Source organism: Drosophila ficusphila, unplaced genomic scaffold, assembly GCF_018152265.1.
Source record: "Drosophila ficusphila isolate 14025-0441.05 unplaced genomic scaffold, ASM1815226v1 contig_414, whole genome shotgun sequence".
Classification (NCBI taxonomy): Eukaryota; Metazoa; Arthropoda; class Insecta; order Diptera; family Drosophilidae; genus Drosophila; species Drosophila ficusphila.
The window spans coordinates 7,561,554-7,582,685 of NW_025064328.1; the positions used below are offsets into that span (position 1 = coordinate 7,561,554).

Consider the following 21,132-nt stretch of genomic DNA (forward strand, 5'->3'; position numbering starts at 1 on the left):
TACGAAATTAATTATTACGCCCTCTCGCCACCCCGAAAAGCCGGCCTTTTCCTGGCCAAAATCTACTACACGAAGCTTTGCTCAGGCTCGGACTCAGACTCAGCCATCGGCGTTGCATGTCCTGCACACTCCAACTTTTGAGGCACAGTCCTGGCGTTCCCCCTCCCCCCTCTGATCCTCATTCCGTTCCTCCTTCTGATCCCCCTTCTTCCCCGCCTCTTGTGGCTCATTACTGCGATGGCTGTGTGGCCGGAAAAGTGCGTTCGTTGACTGCTGCCGGCTGGCCAACGTCGACACAAACAATGAGCACTTAGAAAAATAACTATGATATGTATACCTATTGGTAATTGTAATTTACTTTATTTTATTTTTATATTTAATTCCATAAAGAATATTTAATTTTGTAAGCCTTTAAATATTACAAATTGAATATTTTTGAAATTAAATTGTATGTAATCATACATTGACATTCGTTTGAAAAGTGAATGCCTCTTCTATCTTTAATACTCACAATAATATTGGCAAGCTAGCATGCAAACCAATTTCTCTAGCAACTTCTTTACATATATCTCTTAAGCGAAATGCTTATTATAATACCAGACATTTAAATATTATTTATTTATATTATATTACTCTAATATAAACATATTTTTTGTCAGTATATTGACAACAGCAAGCTGAGGGTCCGAATCCGAGCTGCAGAAGTTCGAGTCCGACTGCGACTCGAGTTCCGAGTTCTGAGTTCCGAGTGCAGTTGCTTGCATTATTACAACTGCAGACACGCACACATGGAAGGAGGTCCTGCGAGTCTGGGATTTTTTAAGGGGTTCGGGGTCCAAGGGAGTGGAAGGGACAGGAGCCAGCTGTATGCATTATGCATTAAAATCAACGCCCGTTTTGTGTAGACCTGCAGACAATGCAACGAAGGACCTTTTCTACCCCTTCTTTTGGCTGAGAATGTCGGCTCCTGTTTTTCGGGGCCAAATGTCAAGGCATAGGCATTGATGTTTCCTTTGTGGATTGCAGTTAGGTAAGCTCTTTAGTGCAAATTGTTGCCCAAATTTAGTCGCTTTTTGGTCCGGCTTAGTATTGGAGTTTGCTGTTGCATCCTGAGCCCGTAAGAAATGACATTTAGTGGAATCTATTTCAGATGAGTGACGATTGCCGGAATCCCTTGCCGGTTTGTCCTTCCTTGAAGTGCGTGCCTAAGCCTTTTCTTCCCATTATCGTTAACTTTCCCAGATAGCTTTCCATCCTTTCCCCTGCTCTTGGACAACATTTTCGGACTTTTCCCCCTTCTTCCTTCCTCCATCTCACTCTTAATTTTCCCATCGTGTTTTCCTTCTTCTTGTGTGCAGGAAAAACTTTCTTGCCAGACACGTTCGCCACATTTCCCTGCCCCGCACACTCTTTGGTCAGTTGTCCCTCTTCGGGTATAAATTATAATGCAGAGTAGGTGTAAAATTTTCGATTACGACTGTGCAGACCACCCAGCTACCCTCAACCCCAATCCGCATTACTTGCATCCCTCCTGTGCAGAAACCACCCGTATGCTCTGGCTTTTGTGTCCATCAAGCCGAAATATACACTAAAAAATATTATATTAGAATTAAAATTAAAAAATATACCACTAAAAATTATACAAACATGTTAACTTCCTTTAATACTCTGCTTTATTACAATCTCTTTAGCAATAAGTTCTTGATCATCATCTGTGAGAATGATTAAAAATCGTGTTCCTCAATTACAGAAGATTGTTGTTTTAAATAAGTAGCATGCTTGGATTTTATGTTTTAAACATAGATTTTTCCAATAATGCTTAATAATCAATATACATACATTTCTGCTCAAGTTAAAGACATTGGTTACCAATTATTTTTATGTGTAGGCTCCTCCTCGCAATTCCGGCGGTAAAAGTCGTTCGTTGTCCGATGCAGGACGTCGTGGCTTGGAAGGACATGGCCTCAGAATCGGACGCCGACTCGAATGCCGGCTACGTTTTGCATTTGCAAAATAATGCGGCGTGTGTGGGTCCTCCCCTCAGTCCCCCTTTATCCCCCTTCGATTCTTAGCCCTCTTATTGTTGTTTGTGCGTTGTTGCCGTGGTCAACCGACGGGCAACAGGGATAATTAATGAAATTAATGCGCCTGGGTGTGGGTTTTAAGTGCACGAAATATTTTCGATAAATGTAAATTCTAAATTATGATGCCCCTGGCGGCCAAACATTGTAGAAGAAGTCTCAGGTGAGAGGCGGGTGTGCAGCCAGACGACATTTGATATTTCAAGGGTGAGAAGGGGCAATTTTGCACTGGTATATGGTAATTGCAAGCTTTGCATATTTGAATTTGCTCCCCCTACTATTTCTTTAAGTGGTTGTTTATTTCTGTGGCGATCTATTGTTTAGCTACATTCTTTGCTATTTTTATACCCTTGCAGAGCAAAAGGGTATTATAATTTCAGTCAGATGTTTGCAACGCAGTGAAGGAGACACCTCAGACCCCATAAAGTATATATATTCTTGATCAGCATCACGAGTAGAATCAGAATACGTCTGTACGTCTGTCCGTCTGTCCGTCTGGCCGTCTGTCCGTCTTTCCGTCTGTCCGTCTGTCCGTCTGTCTGTTTCTCTTCAAACTAGTCTCTCAGTTTTAAAGCTATCTTGCTGAAACTTTTCCAAAAGGTGTGTAGTTATTGCACGCAGTATATAAGTCGGAACGGGCCGGATCGGCCGACTATATCGGATAGCTCCCATACGAGGGAATGAAATGAAAAATTCTCCCGCCGTTGTTTTTCATCAGATCGACTTGAATTCTGCAAGATGGCGTTTTCCAACTGTTATTGAATTTCAGATTAAATTTGATCAAAATCGGATAACTCAATCATATAGCTGCCATAGGAGAGATCGAAAAATATATATAGAATTAATGGAAATAAATTGATAGCATCGCTGTTTTTTATCCCACGAGCATGATTTTTTGAGTATCAAGTTTTTTAACTAGCCTTGATTTATAAAAAAAATTTCATAAAAATCGGGCAACTATATCATATAGCTGCCATAAGAAAGATCGAAAAATCTATATAGAATTAACGGAAATAAAATGATAACATTGTTATTTCTTATCAGAAAATCATGATTTTTGGAATATAGAGTTTTCTAACGACTCTTGAATAGCAAATAAAATTTTCGAAATATTTGATGACTGCAAGGGTATATAAGCTTCGGCTTGCCGAAGCTAGCTTCCTTTCTTGTTATGTTTGAAGCTGAAGCATATAATTGATCTTAAAACAGATTTTAAAATATTTAATTTGAATTATTTCAATTAATATTTTCTATTTGAATCATATTAACAGTCTGCTAAACAATTTAAGTACCTTACCTCTTTATACTTCCATACAAATTAAGTACACGACAATATTGTTTCTTGCGAAGAGGTGCGCTTCATCCTTCGTCCATTTAAGCGGTGTTTTTATAAGTGTCTTTTTTTTTAAGTTCCTCCCATTATGGGCTTAATATTTAATGCGCACAGCGTACTTAAGAGCCCTTTGTATTGGCCATTGCAGGAGTGGCCCAGGATGCGAGCGGGTCAGTGACACGTGACATGGCCGAGGGCTGCGAGGACTCCGCCGGTGCCGCTGAATCCACGACGTCACAGTCACAGTACACAACGCTAGACAAGATGCTCGGCACGGTGCTGCCATGTGAGGCGGCCATTGGGGCGACACCCGGCGGCAGCGGCAACAGCAGCGGCAGCAGCAGCAACAGCAGCAGCAACATCGGCGGCAACACCAGCAACACGAGCAACAGCGGCAGCAACATTGTGAAGCGCGAGTTCTGCGATGGCAGTCTGATGCCAGGCGCTGGGGCAAGTGTTAACAATAACAATGCCAATGCCACCAACAACAATAACAACAACAACAGCAGCAGCAACAACAACAACAACAATAATATCAACAATACCAAAATGCAGGCAATGATATGCAACAAGGGCAGCAGTGCGAACAACAGCAGCAGCTCCTCGTCCTCGTCGTCGTCCTGCTCCTCATCCTCCTCCTCCTCGAGCTCGGCGACCAGCACATTGACCAGCTGCACCACGGCCGCCGTGGTGCCCTCCAACTGCTCCACGAGTGCCAACAAGTCGCCGGTGTCGCCCTTCTCCCAGAGCCTCGGCATGGCCATCGGCATCGGAGCGGGGGCGGGCAGCAGTCCGCTCCGGGAGGCCAGTCCGCTGCCCAGCAGCCGCTCGCCGCTGAACGCCATCGCCACCGCCACCACCGCCGCCAAGTCGCCGTGCAGCGGAGCGGCGCCCGCTTCACCGCCGTCGGCCTCCTCCAACAGCTCCTCCCACGTCCTGGCGCTCAACATTAAGACCGAGTCGGTGAGTCGAACAGAATCGCTGAATTCATGCAATATCCCTATTTGAGCTGAGCAACTGCCGCACCTGCGGTCAGCATAATAGCACTAGGTAACCCAAAAAAAAATTAACAAGGATTCATTCCTAAAAAATGTAAAATTTGCTATTTAAAAGTATTGTTTTGTTAGGAAAGGTTTCGTTTAAAATAAGATTATTTAGATCCTTAAACATTTTTTTTGGTAATATTGTTATTGTTTTTCCACACTTGAGTTTTTTAAAGAACAGATTTGGATTTTAAAGTTTAGTTAAAGCAACAATTGAAAGTATAAATAAAAAACTTATATTTTTAGATTCTTTTAAGTCGAAGAAATATTTTTAAAATTCTAAAATCAAAACCAACATTTTAGATGTTTAGTTTTATTGAAATATTTTCGAAACCGTTACACATTTTCTACTTTGAAAATTATTACTCTTTAGATAAGTTAAACATTGATGTCGTTTAGCTATGAAATTATTATAAGCTTCTTCCCTGAACAAAGTAAATTTTTTGCAACTGAAGAAGACTATCTTGTGCTATTATTCTGACCGCAACTGTATATCACTGTGTGTTTGTCCCTAAAGGGGCTACTTAGAAAAGTCCCCTAAGTGTAGGTTGCGTGATACGTTCGGTAGCATGAAGCTCATGCTCCTGTCTCTGGTTTCATCTATATACATATATAAACATATCCAAGCTGCGATTGCACTCCCCTCGTGACTCACGTGTATGCCTCACATCGCCAAATTGATTTCTTGCTCACATTTAATTAGCATGCAAAGCCCGGGCGACGGATCATTAATTAGTCGCCGCTTTGGACCCGCCTAATCATTTCGATCGGCCAGCGGCCGCAGAATGTTGCAACCTGGGCAATCAAGGGCAAATCCGCGGCATAGAACTCAAGAACTCAAGATTTCAAGCCCCAGGCCGTCTCTCCGTCACAGTCGTGCTCTAGAATCGCCAAACAACAAAATGAAACCAACAACAGAAACAAAGCAAAAAACTTTGACTTCGAGCGCGGTCAAAATATTTTTGTCCCAATTTTAATGACCATAAAAAACCGATCACAGAAGGGAAAAAACTTTTGTGCAATTGTCAGCAATAAATAAAAATTTCGCATGTCCTCGTTGGTTCGCAGCTTGGTTTTGTTCGGGCTCTTGAGTTTTTGTGTTGCTTGTTGCCTTGTGGCACATAGTTTGGTGGCGAATCAGCCAACTACAACCCGAGCAAGAACCACAAGCGATCTGCTGATCAATGCGAGTTCTATTTTCAAGTTTATTTTGCCTAATTTTTTTCCGACTTGGGACTTAGGGCGATTGTTGTCGTTGCTCGTAAAAATGCTTAAGTTATGAGTTTGAAAATAAAGGGATCAGCTTCGGGAGTTTTTGAGGCTGTGGAAGTGTGTCAATGATATGAAAATAAACCAACAAGAGTCCTCATAAAGTACTCCCATAATAAGATTAGGAGCCTTCATGCTTGCATTCTTATATATCGTTTGGTTCTAAGTATTTAATAACAGTTTAGTTTAATTTCAAGACATTAGCTCATTAGATTTGCTATGTATCTTTTATAAATAAACTTTTAATATAAACCACCTTAAGCTGCGCCCCCAATTAAAATGAATTTTAAACTCTCCTTGGCATACCAACTTACCATATCCAATATGGTGTTTTGTAATTTAGCCATTAAAATTCCCAATTAAACTCGAGCGTTTACCGATTGTTGACCCAATTCTAATGGCAAATCAATTCGCTCCATGGTCTCGAGTATCTCTTCGACCGCATTTTGTGGCATTTGGGCCGCTTTGTCTCTGTCGGAGTCTCAGTATCCGTCGAATGCGATCCACTCTAATGACACAATCAGCTCGCACGATACAACACGCACACTCAGAGCCACCGAGATACTACTTATGTATCTCCTCCGCCGCCTGGCACTCACTAACAAAATGCTGTAAAAAGCAATTAATAAAAAATAAAGCAATCAAAATATAGAAAAAGGAAAAAATGGAAAAGTGCACAAAATTTATGTGCATGCAGTCAAATGAGTAATCGACTGCGACGGAGAGACAAGCGGCAACAAAGCCGCAACATTTATTGAAAATTAAGCAAAAAGTAAAGAAAAAAGCTCGCAAGCTCAAAGGCAGCAAATAATAAGCGCGAAATAATCAGCACACACACTCGAGCGGCGATTGAGGAAAATGTGTGTACATGAGAAATAAATTGTCTATTGGCAGCGCCAAACAAGAAAATCCAGGTGCAATAAAAATCGAATTAGAGGCCAGAGGAAAAAATGAAGTTATAAGTACAATCTATTGAAAATTAATTTGCCAGAAGGAACCCAATGAAACGAATTGACACACTTTCTTGGGTATTTTCCTTTTTTTTAGCAAGTTTTTGTAGGTACTGAAAAAAGATAATTTAATGGGTAAATTAACAGGACAAAACAATTCAACAAGATGTGCAAAATTAAACCAAATTTTGTCTCAGTCAAATGAGTTAAACACATTTTGAGTGTCAAGAATTTTGTAGTGGAAACTATTTTTATTGGGAGTGGAATCTTTATTAAAGAATGGTATGAAAGAATTTCCTGCATTTTATGGCAACTAAAAATACAGGATTTAGTATTGTATTCACTCTTGAAAGCTACAAAAAAATACCCGAAAAATACCCTAACCGAAACGGACTTGACTTGTCAGGAGATATATTACAACTAATTACGAGGTCTGATCTGCACGGACCCACTGACTACGCAGCTGTACGGAGCTTTTCCAATCTTTTTTGGGGCCAAGGCGGCGGCTCTTGAAAGCCGGCTAGCCAACCCGCTGGGTGACTCATGGGCGTCTAATGAGCCGCCGTCCGCCGGCCAAGCCTTTGGCCTTTGCTCGCCAGCTGGTGAAAGTCGAGCACGGATGTGGCTCTAATGCGAGCGCAGCTAATTATAAGCTGATCACAAATTGCACTGCTTCTGGCGAAGAGCGCGCTGCGCATGCGCAATGAACCGCGTGTTCTACGCGCATGTTACGTGCGTGCCAAGCGGATTTGTGGGTGTTTTCCTTGCTTTTTCCCCTCTCTCTGGCTGCAGTGTCATCCTCCTGGGTTGCTGGCCAACCGGTTTCTGCATTCTGCTTCAAATGTTGCAAATTCTCGGGCGGGATTATCCGGGCTGGGCTGAGAGGCGAAAACCTGGCCTGGTTCTTGCTCCAATGTTCTTGGCCCTGGTTATCGTACGCCCAGCTGTGTTGCATGTAAATCGTTTGTAATTAGTTGAAAGTCTTGACGCGTAAATGCAACACAGCAGAAAGGCAGCGAACAAAATATTAAAGAGGACCAGGCAATAATTGCTTATTAAATGAATGTTCTGTGCAAAAATTTTTATGACTAACCACGTGAGCGCTAAATTGACTGCAAATGAGCCAAAGATGATGGCCCATTGTCGGCACCGAAAGGGGTGGGGCGAGGGTAATTTAAATGGTGGATGCATTGATAAATGGCCGTGTCTTGGAGCGGTTAACTTTTTAGATTCGTGGCATAAAAGCTTTTCACACATTATACCCCTCATTTGAGGTGCCCCATAAAAACTGCAATCCCCAATTCCTCCGCCAAGACAAGACCCAAATTCCTTCGCAGACATTTTTTGCCCGCTCGTCTTTCGTCGATATTAATTCAAAATTAATTGCAAATAAATTACCAAGCAATTTGTGTGTCGAGCTGGTTGTTTGCGGCTTTCGGCCGGCTCTGCGCCAGCTGCATGCAACATTGAAATTGTCAGAGAGTTTAAGTATAAATTAATTATATTGCCAGTAAGTTCAACTTATGCACGTCCACGTAATGCCAATAATCATCAAGCGACTTCGGGCCAATGTAATAAGTATCTGGCAAGTTGATTTTGACGTTGTCTGGCTCTAACTACCGCCGGCTCCTTGCCTTAATTTCATTTCATTTACGCAAAAGCGGGGGAAAAAAAATAACAAACTGCAAATGGCAAATTGCCTTCGTCTTAATTATGGAGGTATTAAAAAATTATTAACAATGTGGCTGACGTCGTGCCGACAAAAACATGAACGGTTTACGGTTGTTTTTGTTGTGGCTTACAATATCATAAATAATAAGGTAATTTCTATTGCGTGATAATTGACTTGATTGGTTAACTGGGAAAAATAAACACAACGCATTATGTTTTTAAAATTGTATTTCGAGGCCTAAGAGCCAAGTTAAAACCAATTAATTGTTCAAATTATAAATACAGAGTTTTAGTTATTCAAACACCCCAACTTTTATTAATGGTTGGAATCCTTATATTGCTTTGGTAATAGATCACCACAAGCCCTCGGCTGATTCACCTATCTTGGCATCTAGGAAATCCGTTAGCATATGAATCACAGTCGACCTCTTCTTGCGACTCCTATTTTCCGCTCTCTTGACCTTTCCTTATTCATATGCCAGATGGCTCTGAAAATTGTTCCACATCTCGGTTGACCCCACATCTGCACTTACCTATCGATGGGATCCAACTCATCTGCAGCGGAGGAAAAGGGATCGGGTTAATAATTAGCGAAACGCGATTTGGGCCAACTGGCCGGCATGGGAGAAAATATAAAATCCATGCCCACTGGCCATGTGAGCGGAGAGCTGCAGATCGGGCTGGAAACTGAAGCTGGAGTTTGGCATTAAAATAAATTTAATATAGCCGCCGCGGTCGAAGCCGGTTGGCCCAAAGCTGAGCCTCAGCCTGAGCCTCAGCCTGAGCCTGAGCCTGAACTTGGCTCTGAGTCTCTCATAATTTGCGGGGCAACCGGGAGGAAGTTGCAGCCGGGGCCGCCGGATCGAACCCGAACTCGAAACTGAGACACTCCACAGACGCTGTGTGGCTGCCTCAAGTTGGCTTCAATTAAACCTGAGTGTGTGTGTGTGTGTGTTTGTGTGTGCAATAGTTAAAGCCAAAAATAGCATTTAAACTCATTAATTTAACGCGTGATTATGACCATGTTTGTAAGAGTACAACTCCGACTCGGACTCGGAGTTCGTGGCTTCGACTTGCCTGCTGGAAGTCGAGTCCGAAGTATGAAAAACGTTGCCAAAAGGCATAATATTTGTTGCTTGTGTTATTGTTACCGCTCGCTGTTATTGTTGCTGTTGGTTTTGGCATTTATTTTGCGCTTCTTTTGCGGCCAAAATGCTCTAAACGTTGGCCTAGGCCCCCGAGAGAGGAGCGTGTCTCGCTTTTTGGCTCTCGGATTGGCCGGATCGCTTCGCATCGCATTGTTGATGTTTTATGCATCAGCGGGACAATTTGGACTGCACTGCCAGCAAATTAGTGCAAATATTAACCTATACCTATTTTCCCTAACCCTTTTCATTTATGTTGAATCATTCAATACAATCTAAAGCAGAAATAGAACCTCTTACATTACTTGTTTAATTATTTTTAAGTTCGTTGTTTTCTACTACCTTTATTTTAAATATTTTAACTAGCATCATTTTTTTTAAAAACCTTTAAGACTTGAAAATTTTTAAATTTCTTTCCTCGATCCAATATTTTTGCCACGTGCATTTGTTTGAATGCGTCACAAATTAAATGCACATTCGCTCTGGCTTGAGGAAAAAACCCACAAGACAAGCAGAAAAACCGAAAACATAAAAAAGATGCCACAATTGCGATAATTTTTCTATTTGTTAGCATTGCGTTTTGGCCCCGAAAGAAATTGGCCATGAGCAGACATACCTTTATGGCTTCGCCGAGCGGGAGAGCATTAATTTTTTTATGTGCTCATTGTGGGGCCAAGTTTAAGTCCAAGTCCAAGTCCAAATGCAAGTCGGAGACCAGGTCCAAAGCGCAGACCCAGTCAGAGTCGAACTCTTACCGGGTTGTTTATTTAGCCCAGCCATGCAAAGGAGGACGGCGGGAGTGGAAGGAGAAGCCAGTCTCCTCCACTTGATAATTGCAATGAAATTGCATTCTACTTCCATTTAGCCAAAGGCGCTAATTCGTTTATTATGAGCTCCGAAGGAGACGCAGGAGGCGGACGAAGAGGGCGGCCGAGATCCACTCCGCAGATGGCATAGAAAATTTCCAAGAAAAATGCATAATTTTCCACTCTATGCATTGGGTGTGGCATAGATAATAAAAATAGAAATAACAATGGCAGGAACAAGTTTTGTGGCCGATTTTGTTTGTTTAATGAGTTCGGCTGTGGGTGAGTACCCACCTGAAGGAAATTGAAAGACTCGAGGACTCCCGCCCGTTTATGGCAAAACATTCCATTTAATAAACCACTGACTTTGCGGTGTAATTAGTCAACTCGCAAATTGCAACTAATGTGCATGTGGAAAATAAAAGGAGATGGTGAAAAGGACTTTTCAGAACTTTGTTGGTGTCATCGTTAGTCTTCCTTGTTGGTGCTTTATTATTGGCACTGCCAATTAAGTGAAATTTATGTGCTTCAATAAATTATGAGTGCCGCAGCTGACATATGCGACACAGTTGAACAAAAAAAAATGGGCGGGGCAAACGCCCCCCGAGCAGCGCAAGCCAAAAACATTGACGCAAAACTTTCGGCCAGAAAGGACAACGGAAATGTGGTTCTGTTGGCGAGCGCGACACATGTCGCTAAGGTAAAATAGTTATTAGTAAAAATATTCAGCACTTTATTTGCATACCCTGCACCCCGCGAGTGCACACGTTGCGGGGTATATTACACATACGCCGGGTTGTCCGCCGAACAAGCTCGACGTCTGAGGGTGACTGTTGAAACAATTGACGTGCCGGGAGGGCGCCGAAAGCCGGTTGATACCCGACCCGAACAGTAGTTGACTGCAATAATTATTCAAGCGCCAAGAACAACAGGCAGCAGCTTCGCAGGACAGGTGCAGGAGCAACATCGACAGAAGCGACATCCACAGGAGCAACATCCACAGGAGCCACATCGACAGCAGTTGCTGGATAGATGGCTATTATGCGCCCAACTTAACCTGTTTTAGTAATTAATTTGGGTATTGTATGTTTTAATTAGTTTAGAAGGCAGCGGCAAACAGGATACTGATGACAGCAAATTGGGGGAATATTTTGGGTGATTGGGTGAAGTTATTGACCTTTAAACTGCGGAGTTAAACACATCCGGTTCACTTTCTGCTAACTCTCTTATTCGTAAGGTAAATGTTTTTAAACTAATGTTCATCATATATCATATATTAGAGGTGTATTTACCTGGTATTCTAAACATATGTTTTGTAAACATCCTGATTGCTACGGATAGTGCAGAGTTGCATTTCATGGCGTTGCCACTCATCACTTTAGGCCTCTGATTACACACCCCCAAGACAATCTGAGTTATTCCAGCTAATTACTGGCTCCTGCCGGACGAGTCTCGCCCCGACTTCTGCCTTCGGGGGCGGCCAAAACATATTTCATAGTCCGGCTAAATACATTTTTAATTATGATTTTGCGTTAATAATTATGACCTAAGCTAACGGCGGCTACAAAACGAGTTGCAAGTGGATGTCGTGCCGATGTTGCCGCTGCAGCTCGTAATGGCCTACGATACCCAGCGGAGTCGTCGAATGGCTTAAATTAATAATTACGCGAAAAGGCAAAAGGCAAAGGCGCAGGCCACGGGCTGTGGCAGTGGCAGTGGCAGTGGCGACTTGCAGGCGTCCTCGCAGTTTGCATGCAAGTGAAAATAATTAATGCACTTAATGTGTAATTATTTCAATTAAACGATACCCTCCGCACAGCGAGCGAAAGGCACCATGGTCCGATCCCGATCCTGTTTCCGCCTAATTGGGTGGGGCTGGGCGGCATTAAGGTCGGCCTAATTGGCATTTCGCTGCTCGATCACTGATAGCCTCCAAATGAGCAGAAGTATCAATCTGCGGATGGAAACTCGTTCTCGACGCGACTCAACTTAATTATGCTAATGTCGTGCGAGCGGCTGCGCAGTAAATTTCTGCGAATTTATATTGACGGCCGATTGGCTTATGGTCTAATATAGCCAAGCACTTAACCCAGTCGCTAATTGTCGCCGGGTGTTAACAAACTGATTACCAGCGTTTCCCAATCATAAGTTGCTGTACGCTTTGCATGACTTATGCTCTCCACCTGCGAAATTGGCAGTATAATTTAGCGCTTGCCATGTTTGTGGCCAATGCTACGTGTATTTCCCCTTCCTTTGGCTTTCTTAATTCGGTTTATATTTTTTATATTTTTGCCTGCAGTCGCCTGCAATTATACTGCGATTAGAAAGTTTTCGTCCGCTCGCCGGCTCATTGATATACGAATGCCGTCTAATATTTCTGCATGTGCAAATTCGGACGGAGTTGGCAAGCGGGCTAATGGCATATTTATTTATTATGGCCATTTGTGCGAATTACGCTCGCGTGCTCCTTCGCTGCAACTTCCTCTCCAGCTGCCTCTCATTTTGTTCGTCGCAGCTCTGGGGATTACTAGGCGCTCAGAAGGCTCTTGTCGGCTTCTCTCAGCTTTCTCCTCGAGAACTGGGAACCCCACGCACTCTTGAGATGGTAAAACTCAGCCGAGAGCGGCTGGCTTTTGGGCATTCCAGAGAAAATACTTTTGGGTGTCGGCGAGAAAGAGAAACTTGGAGTAATGCCTACGAGGAAATTAAAGTGCCACAGCTAGAAATGAGACAGAAAAAACTTTTTTTCTGCTTGAATTTATCGGGAATATTTAGAACACCTTTCCACCTATATTACAGTTCAAGGTTAATGTTTAAAAAGCATTTGCTAAAACAATTTTTAAAATATTTACACATAACCATAAGCCTCTGTATGATTAAATTCCTTTATTGAAAGTTAAAAAGGTATTTTTTTTAATCTCACGTTCAGTATAATAAACTTATTACAAATACTTCTCAACCGCCCAGCAAAATAGATTTTCTTGAATTTCTATAAAACGCTTAAGGCAGATAAATTATCGCAAATCATAATAATATAATTAGTTACAACTACTCACACACAGACAGTAGTGGTTTCCCTACTCCTTTGCTTCCTTCAGTTGGCCAGTGTACACAATTTGATTATGCCATGTCCAGCAGCTATTTTAGATTTGATTTTTCTGCACGTTTTTCAGTTTTCCCAGCTTGATGTTTTTGTTCGCAGCCGCACGAACCCCCCTCCCGCCCGTTGAGTATTTTTCATATTTTAATTTAAATTAGAGGGCAACACCCACTAAGCCACTCAGCGGATGACGATGATGGCGGCTGCAGACAGTGGAAAGCTGTTCGTAACTCAGCCAGACACTCGCTTCGAGCTTAACGCGCTGATGTATGCTAATGAGCCGGCATTGTCGCCGGATCCGTCTCCTTTCCCCATTCCCCATTCCCCCTTTCCCTTTCCCTTTCCCCTTTCCCCGATTCCCATCCCTTTCCTTCTCTAACTCGATTGCTGGAGGAGGAGCTGCAGCCGGAGCGCTTCCATAAATATGCATAATGCAATTAACAGCCAAATGTAATTGCGAGCCAGAAAAAGGAACAGGAAAAAAGGAGTAAAAGGAGAGACTGGCATTAGCAGCTGACAAACCACCCGCATGGCAGTCACTGTCCCGTCACATCACTTCACTTCACATCACATCACTTCACATCACTTCGCATCGCATCGGTCGGCGATACATGACAGTGGCTCCGCTTCTTTCGCTTTGCATATGCCCGACTTTCCCGGAGCGGCCAACCTGTTCCCTCGCACATTTAATTAGGCTATTAAACAATTGCAGAACGCATGTTGGCTAAGCCTGTCTCCAACCAGTTTGCAGTGCGGCCTGTCCTCGCAGTTCCGCCTCGATCCGATCCGAACCGATCCAAGCCGAATCGAGTCGAATCGAATAGCTTCGAATAGCTTCGAATCTGCCCGCGAATCTGTGCCAAATTTCGCATAAGCGCTGCCAACAACTTAAGGCCGAAACGAAAAACCGACAAAACTAAATAACCGTTGCGTGCCTAGGCCCAGTCAGCGTCTTTGGCTTTTAGCTTTTGGCTTTGCCTCTGCCATTGCACGGGAAAAAATTTGGAATTTTCCTAACCTGGCTGCAAATGGTCTTTGAATCTATTCATTCACAACTCAATTAGGGCATGAATTAGATCTCATTCTAACTGGGTCATAGTATGAAATAAGAATTTAAAGTAAGTCCTTCTTAAAAATAGAATTCATTATATTTTGCTCCATTGCTTGATTTGCATTGACTTTAGTCTTGATTTTATTAAGATTTAAATATGTTGGCTTACCAGATTAGACATCATTTTGATTGGCTTTTATTTTTGGACTGAAATGTAAACATATTATTTTCGCTACTTTTATTTGGAATTTAATTAATTAAGTTATTAACTAGACTTTTTTAAGTGCATCCTTGCCTTTTCCGCCATCTGTCTACGGGCCTGGCCAGCTCGGCTGGCTTTTCTTGACTTGGCCTGGCTGATTGGGCGCGCGTTGTTTTGCATTTCCAGGCCAGAAACGGCGGCTGGGGCTGCGTAATAAAATGCATTTTAATTTGGCTAAATGTTCAATTAAATTTAAACATGCGCAGTCCGCTGTTCGCAATTTTGTGTTGCCTGTCGCCGCTGCGTTGAAGTTGAGTTGCAGGCGAAGTGAATGTGTGCGACAGGACCCTCTTCCGAATTTCACCAATTCTTTCTTATAGCAGGCCTGGCAAGCCAAATAAATTAAAAAACTTATAAAACTACAAAGTTCCATCTTTCACCAAAAAAAGTCTAAATTCCGTTTTGAATAGCAGAAGTTTCGGCAAATGTTTTGGTCAACCCTTGTTAAGGGCTTCTCCTTCCGGCAGAGCGGCTCTTCAAGTTCGGGAAAGCCGCCAAAGCCGCCCGGTCCTCCGGATCCTCCAAAGCCACCCAAACCCCCACCGCCTCCCTCCGGAAAAAAGGAGTGCAAGGTACGGACGCACTGCATTCCGGCTGCCTTTTGCAAAGAAGAAGATAGGTTCAAATCCATGTGGGATCCCCCGAAGAACCTTCCGCCGCCCTATCCCTTCGTGGTTACCCGATCCAACGAGCTTTGCTGCGGACCCAACTGCACCAAGCCGTTGCCCTCGTTCGACGAGCTGTACTACAGGCCCTCCTGCAAGGATGGTCCCTTCCAGCGCCACTGGGTGGAGTGCCCCAAGTTCATGATCCGGCAGAAGAAGATCTGCGCCTACGACAAGCTGGAGGCCCTCGATCCCGCCCGTCGAGTGGCCAAGAGGCGCGACAGGGCCACTTTAGGTCCGGCCGCAGGACCCTGTCCCATTTTCGCTCCTTTGGCGCGCTGCGTCCCAGGCCGTCGTCCGCCGAGATGCCATGCGGCCAAGACACCAAGCTGCTGCCGCAAACTGTGTGCCCCCATGCCCTGCTGGTCGGAGTGCAAACAGCCTCCGTTGGCCAAGAGACCCTTCCGACCCCGCGAATGCGAGTGCACCACTCCCCTCAGCCTCTGCGATGCGGAACGGGGCCGCCAGTGGGTCAAGATCCACGGCGAGAACCACGTCTGCCCCAGTGCCATCAAGAGGGCCAAGAAGGCCAGAAAGGAAGCGCTCAAGAAACTGAAAATGAGCAAGTTAAAGGCAAAGATAGAGAAGCTAAAGGAAGATGTGGACAAGGAAAAATAATAAATTTTAACACTTTTTTTGTTGGCTTGTTACAAAATAAAGACAGGGCAGAGAAACATTCACCAGTTCCATATACCTAAGGATAAGAAAATAGACTTCCTTTCCCGATAAATCAATTTATAAACGTGTGTTATTAATTTTGTAACTTTATTAAAGTGTTTCGTTATCACTTGGTGTCGGCCTCCAAAATGGTGGCTTTATACGTGCTTTTCCCGGACTCCAGATCGTCGAGAGCTTGCTGCAGAGCCAAACGCATCAGTTGACGGGACTCGGACTTCGTGAGCTTGGTACAAACCCTGTACCCTGTGTTGTCCAATAAGCCAACGAAGTCGGAGGCTTTCTGCGTCGGGGATTGTTCTTCACTTGACTCGGAAGACACGCTACTGGATGGTTCATCCACTGGCACTTCGATGGTCTTGAAGGGTCTGTAGGTGTGGATGGGCTCCTCGGGCTGAATCTCTTGCCTGTTTTCTTTTTCGGGAGTGATCTCATTAGTTTTTGAGGGACTGGATTCATGGCTGTCGTCTGCACATACAATCTGTTGAGTTTCTGCGGTTTCCGGTGCCAGCTCTGAAATTACGGGCTCCGATTCCTCGATGTCCTGAGAATCAGTTGAAGCAAAGGAGCTCTCTTTCAGCTCGAATTCTTCTTGCTCGGGCATTGAATTGGTTATGTCAGAGCTCCCAAAACTCTCAACTTCCTCCAAACCTTCTTGATCGGATACAGAAGTATTGACCTCGGATTCAACAGACTGATTTGATTCCTCCTCCTGTTCCAGTTTCTTTTCCAAAACGGATTGGACAAAAGCCCAGGAAGGCATTTCAGGACCTGAGCTGAACCTACCCATGGCAGACTCAAGTTGTTCACATTCCTCTGTTTCTTGTGCCAGCTCTGCGGTTATTGGCTCCGATCCCTCGATTTCCTGCGAATCAGTGGATACAACAGAGTCCTCTACATCCTCAATTTTTTCTTGCTCAACCATTGAACTAGTTATGTCAGAGCTCCCAAAACTCTCAATATCCTCCAAACCTTCCTGAATCTGGGATTCAACAGAAGCATTTGATTCCTCTTGTTCCAGTTTCTTTTCCAAACAGCATTGGACAAAAGCCCAGGAAGGCATTTCAGGACCTGAAATGAATCTACCCTTGGCACTCTCAACTTGTCCAGATTCCCCTGTTTCTTGTGCCAGCTCCGCGGTTATTGGCTCCGATTTCTCGATGTTCTGAGAGTTGGTAGTTACAAAGGAGCTCTCTACATTCTCAACTTTTCCTTGCTCAAACATTGAGCTCCCAAAACTCTCAGATTCCTCCAAACCTTCCTGATCAGACATGGAAGCGGTTACCTGGGATGCAACAGACTGAATTGATTCCTCCTCCTGATCCAGACCCTTTTCCAAACAGGACTGATCAAATGCAGAAGAAGCAATTTCGGGATCTGTGTTTAATCTACCCATGACACTCTGAATTTGTCCAGATTCCCCTATTTCTTGTGTCAGATCAGCGGTTGTTGGATCCGATGTCTCTACGCCCTGCGAGTCAGCAAATACATAAGGGCTCTCTAAAGCATCGAATTCCTTTTGCTTGGATAACAAATTGGCTGTGTTAGAGTTCCGACAAGTAACATCTTCCAAATCGGACATAAAAGCAGAGTAAACAGACTCGGCTGATTCCTTCTCATGATCCATTTTGTTTTTGAAACGGGATTGGTCAAGTGCCCAGGAAGCCATTTTAGGTTCGGAGTAGATTCTACCCATAGCGTTCTCGTCTTGATTTGGAGCTTCGTTTGCCAAAGCGAATTTCTGTTGATATAGCGTGTTAAGAAGAAGGGATATTTTACTGAGTTCCTGAATCATAACGTCGACATTCTCCAGCACGGAAGTTAGGGTACTTCGCTCGAAGCCGGAGAAGGATTCTTGGGAGTCCAGATCTTGGTTCAGCTGTTCGCGCAGGCTTCTCGTTCTCTCGAACTGCAATTCCTCCTGGATCTCAGAATGGTCCGCTTCGGTGTAGCATATCTGATCGCCTTCGTGCTCCCCTTCTGCCTTCAAATATGGATCTTCAGCCTCGCTGGGACTGGGAAGTCCTGCCAGTTGCTCGACGTCCAGTTCGTTGTTTTTCCATCCCCACGAAGCAGTGATGCCATCATCGCAATCCTCTGCTATCTCCTCTTTGTCGTGCAGATTTTTTAAAGCCGGCAAAACAAAAAGGTGACCTGACTGCTCCTGGTGGCTTTCGCTTTCCAAGTTATTTTGCTTCGGTTGGGCTTCTGCCGAAGACTGTGGGATGAAGGGTGAATCGGATCTATCCGACAAACAGCGCAGGATACACTTCCTTGTCCTGGTGGAGCGGATAACACAGCGAGTCAGACCGCTGAGCACCGAAACTCGAGACATTTTAAAATTTTGATCGAGTCCTAAAAGCGAGTGTTTCGAAAGGTGGCCGTTAATAAAGTGAGGTATTTGACCTATTTCCACTGACAGATTTACTGGCTGATATTCCGGTTGCTGTGATTGATGCAGGAAAACCCATCATCACCAGAAAACAAACTGGGTGAGAATTCGTTTTCTGGTGGAGGGGTTACTTTAGAGCTGTGTGCTCTGTTAGGATATCTGTTACACAGGATGTTTCATATATCCTAGTAGAGCTCACAGCTAAGAAATCCATCTTTTTAAAGCTCTTAGTCCTTGGAGCCTGAGCAGTTGCTCTTGGACAAGCGTTGGGCCTGTCGGACAGCCTCGCAAAGCGACCGATTAGCCAGGCATTTACATTCGGGTGGACGTTGTGGGATCATGGCCGGATCCTCCTGGACGCACTCGGAGAAGCTGGGAAACGGGCACTTGATCTTCTCGCAGTCGGAGGGCGACCGAAACCACTTGCAATTGGGCGGAATTCGGGAGGTTCGACAGCACGGCATTTGGACGCGAGTGCAGCCCTTGGACTTCTTGTTCAGGCACTTGAAGCGCTTCTTCTCGTGGTCCGCCAGGCAAGCGGATCGCGGACAGATGGGCAGATCCCGACGCAGAACCTCCGGCGGAATGGCGTCGCACCAGCAGCAAACCCGCTTGGGCACCATTCGCGGACAGCACTCCCACCAGGTTCGCTGGAAGTCGCGGCACTTGTCCGATGGCTTGTAGTAGAGCACGTCGAAGCGGACGTCCCCGCACGGCGGACAGCACTCCTCCGGATATTGCCACATGACCCCCAGCCGGGGCTTCTTCTCGCTGATTCCCTCCCACATGGAGACTAATGGCGGGTCGTTCTTACTCGGCTCCATGCAGGGATTCCCCGCGATGCGGGTGTTCACACAGCAGGGATATCGCGGATGCGAACAGTCCTCCTCGCTGCAAGGACGCACCGGCGGATCCGCGGAACTGCAGGGTCGCTTCCTGATCGTCTTGCAAATGGGCACCTGACTCTCCGGACATGGTGTTTCCGACTTGCAGCTCCTTTCCAGTTGAGCGCTGATGTGAATAATCCGAGCCGAAGTCTCGGGCGCCCAAATGCTGGGCATCAGCCGAATCCTCTTGGCCAAAAGGCTGAGCATGCCTGCCGAACTTAAATTTGAATTCCTTCTAGAAGAGGAAATGTTTGTCCAAAACGTATGCCAAAGTAGAAGGTCGAGAGTAAAATGGGGGTTCCTCAATCTGACGCTTCCTAAAGCATTTTCGGACGTCAATTGGGCCTAAAATCTGAAGAGATATTTGTAATTTACCATAATTTATAAAATAAACTCGAGTTTCAGGAACATTTTGTTAGGAAAGTTCCCGAATAATATTCTCATAGCTTGCTGTAGTCGAGTGCCCCGAGTATTGGGTACTCAGATTTAACGCCGGGTGGGAAACCAAATGGGGTGCACTGAGTAAGGTGCAGGGACTGATCAGGATGTCTGCATGGGTTAGGGTATCTGCATTGTCTTTGATCCCTGTATTGGGAAATGGATATAGCGCCAGATATGGAGGTGGATACGCCCAAACGGATGGTGGTCGTAAAAGTGGGCGTGGTGAAACTTGAAAAACGGCATTCGCTGCGTATTTATTACTTAATCATAAAAAATTGGGTGTGAAGCAGGATTTCACGGCTGTGGGCGTAATCTAAATTTTAATTCCAATATTCTCGCTTCTATGGTTCATAAGGTTACAACGATCTAAATTTATTTCTCTTTTGCCTTAACTTTAAGATTCCCCAATCAATAAGAATTAAATTATTTAACACAAAACACTCTTTAATGCGTCGATTTGTGAATAATCATGGATACTTGTTGCCAATCCCAGCCACAGCACAATCACAACTAAGCCACAACTCCGAGAACTTAATGTTGTGGTTGGGCTGCGGATGAGTTTGGCACCAAGATCAAAGAGTACTCCTCGTGTTCGGTCAGAAACAGTCCCGAAACAGTTTTTGATGATCGAGGGAGAGGAAATGTTGGTTAAAGGATTTCTTTGGTGCACTCGGGGCACTTTGGCCCTGGAACATTGTGGCGAATGAAGGGGAGTACCGTCCAGTCCCCAGGTGTTTCCAATCTTCCAGTCCCCTCGACTTATTGGGGAAAAAGGATTGATTTTTAGAGAAGCTCAGATATCGTGGTTCGTTTTTCGGCAGCAGACGATCTTTGGCCTTGGCACTCAGCTCATCCATGGCCTCCCGCTGGAATCTCTGGCCAATGCTCGAAATGCTCGGTTGCCACTTTCCTGCGTGCTTGGTTTGAAGGGGCACCTGGCCATCAGCGGTCATTGGCTTCAGATAGGCTGCAGTGGCTTCGGTTTTGGGTAAAGGATTCAACACCCGGTTGACGCAGTTGGACTCATTCCGCACCACCGACGGCTGAGTGCGGGAATAGCGAACTAGGAGCTTGGTCAGCCGCTCAGCACACATCGTGGCCAAAACCGATGTAGTCATCTTGGATCCTCTCCAGTTCTCTCTGGCCTTCTTGGCTTTCTGGTTTTCCTGCGTGTGAAGCGAGTTCTGTTCGGTAATGTCTCAATGGAAACGTTCGATTTGGAAGCCTGTTTTTCAATTTAAAAATGGGACACACCGAAAGAAACAAAACATTATATGGATGACTGCCGAGGCAGAGCTGCCTGGTTGCTAGAACTTTTTTCAGAAGAGTACATTCTTTTTTAAGGTTCTCAGAAACAATTT

At 44.6% G+C, this 21,132-nt stretch overlaps 5 protein-coding genes across 6 annotated transcripts in view; 2 read left to right on the forward strand and 3 right to left on the reverse strand.

Moving 5' to 3' along the window:
* Window positions 1-21,132, forward strand: part of LOC108090364 (hormone receptor 4) — a 73,961-nt gene that overhangs the window by 19,191 nt on the left and 33,638 nt on the right. For both annotated transcript variants that reach the window (XM_017188993.1, XM_017188994.1), the window contains exon 2: window positions 3,563-4,377. In XM_017188993.1, coding sequence (XP_017044482.1) covers window positions 3,601-4,377 — 777 coding nt within the window. In that variant the 5' untranslated portion in view covers window positions 3,563-3,600. The remainder of the gene's footprint in view (window positions 1-3,562; window positions 4,378-21,132) is intronic.
* Window positions 15,030-16,110, forward strand: LOC108090370. Its single transcript, XM_017188999.2, has one exon. The coding sequence runs from the start codon at window positions 15,137-15,139 to the stop codon at window positions 15,992-15,994; it is 858 nt and encodes a 285-aa protein (XP_017044488.1). The 5' UTR covers window positions 15,030-15,136; the 3' UTR covers window positions 15,995-16,110.
* On the reverse strand, window positions 16,121-18,632 carry LOC108090365. The gene has a single exon (XM_017188995.2). The coding sequence runs from the start codon at window positions 18,384-18,386 to the stop codon at window positions 16,161-16,163; it is 2,226 nt and encodes a 741-aa protein (XP_017044484.1). The 5' UTR covers window positions 18,387-18,632; the 3' UTR covers window positions 16,121-16,160.
* On the reverse strand, window positions 18,459-19,882 carry LOC108090368. Its single transcript, XM_017188998.2, has one exon. It carries the CDS (start codon window positions 19,535-19,537, stop codon window positions 18,671-18,673), a length of 867 nt encoding a protein of 288 aa, XP_017044487.1. The 5' UTR covers window positions 19,538-19,882; the 3' UTR covers window positions 18,459-18,670.
* On the reverse strand, window positions 20,195-21,055 carry LOC108090375. Its single transcript, XM_017189005.2, has one exon. The coding sequence runs from the start codon at window positions 20,887-20,889 to the stop codon at window positions 20,368-20,370; it is 522 nt and encodes a 173-aa protein (XP_017044494.1). The 5' UTR covers window positions 20,890-21,055; the 3' UTR covers window positions 20,195-20,367.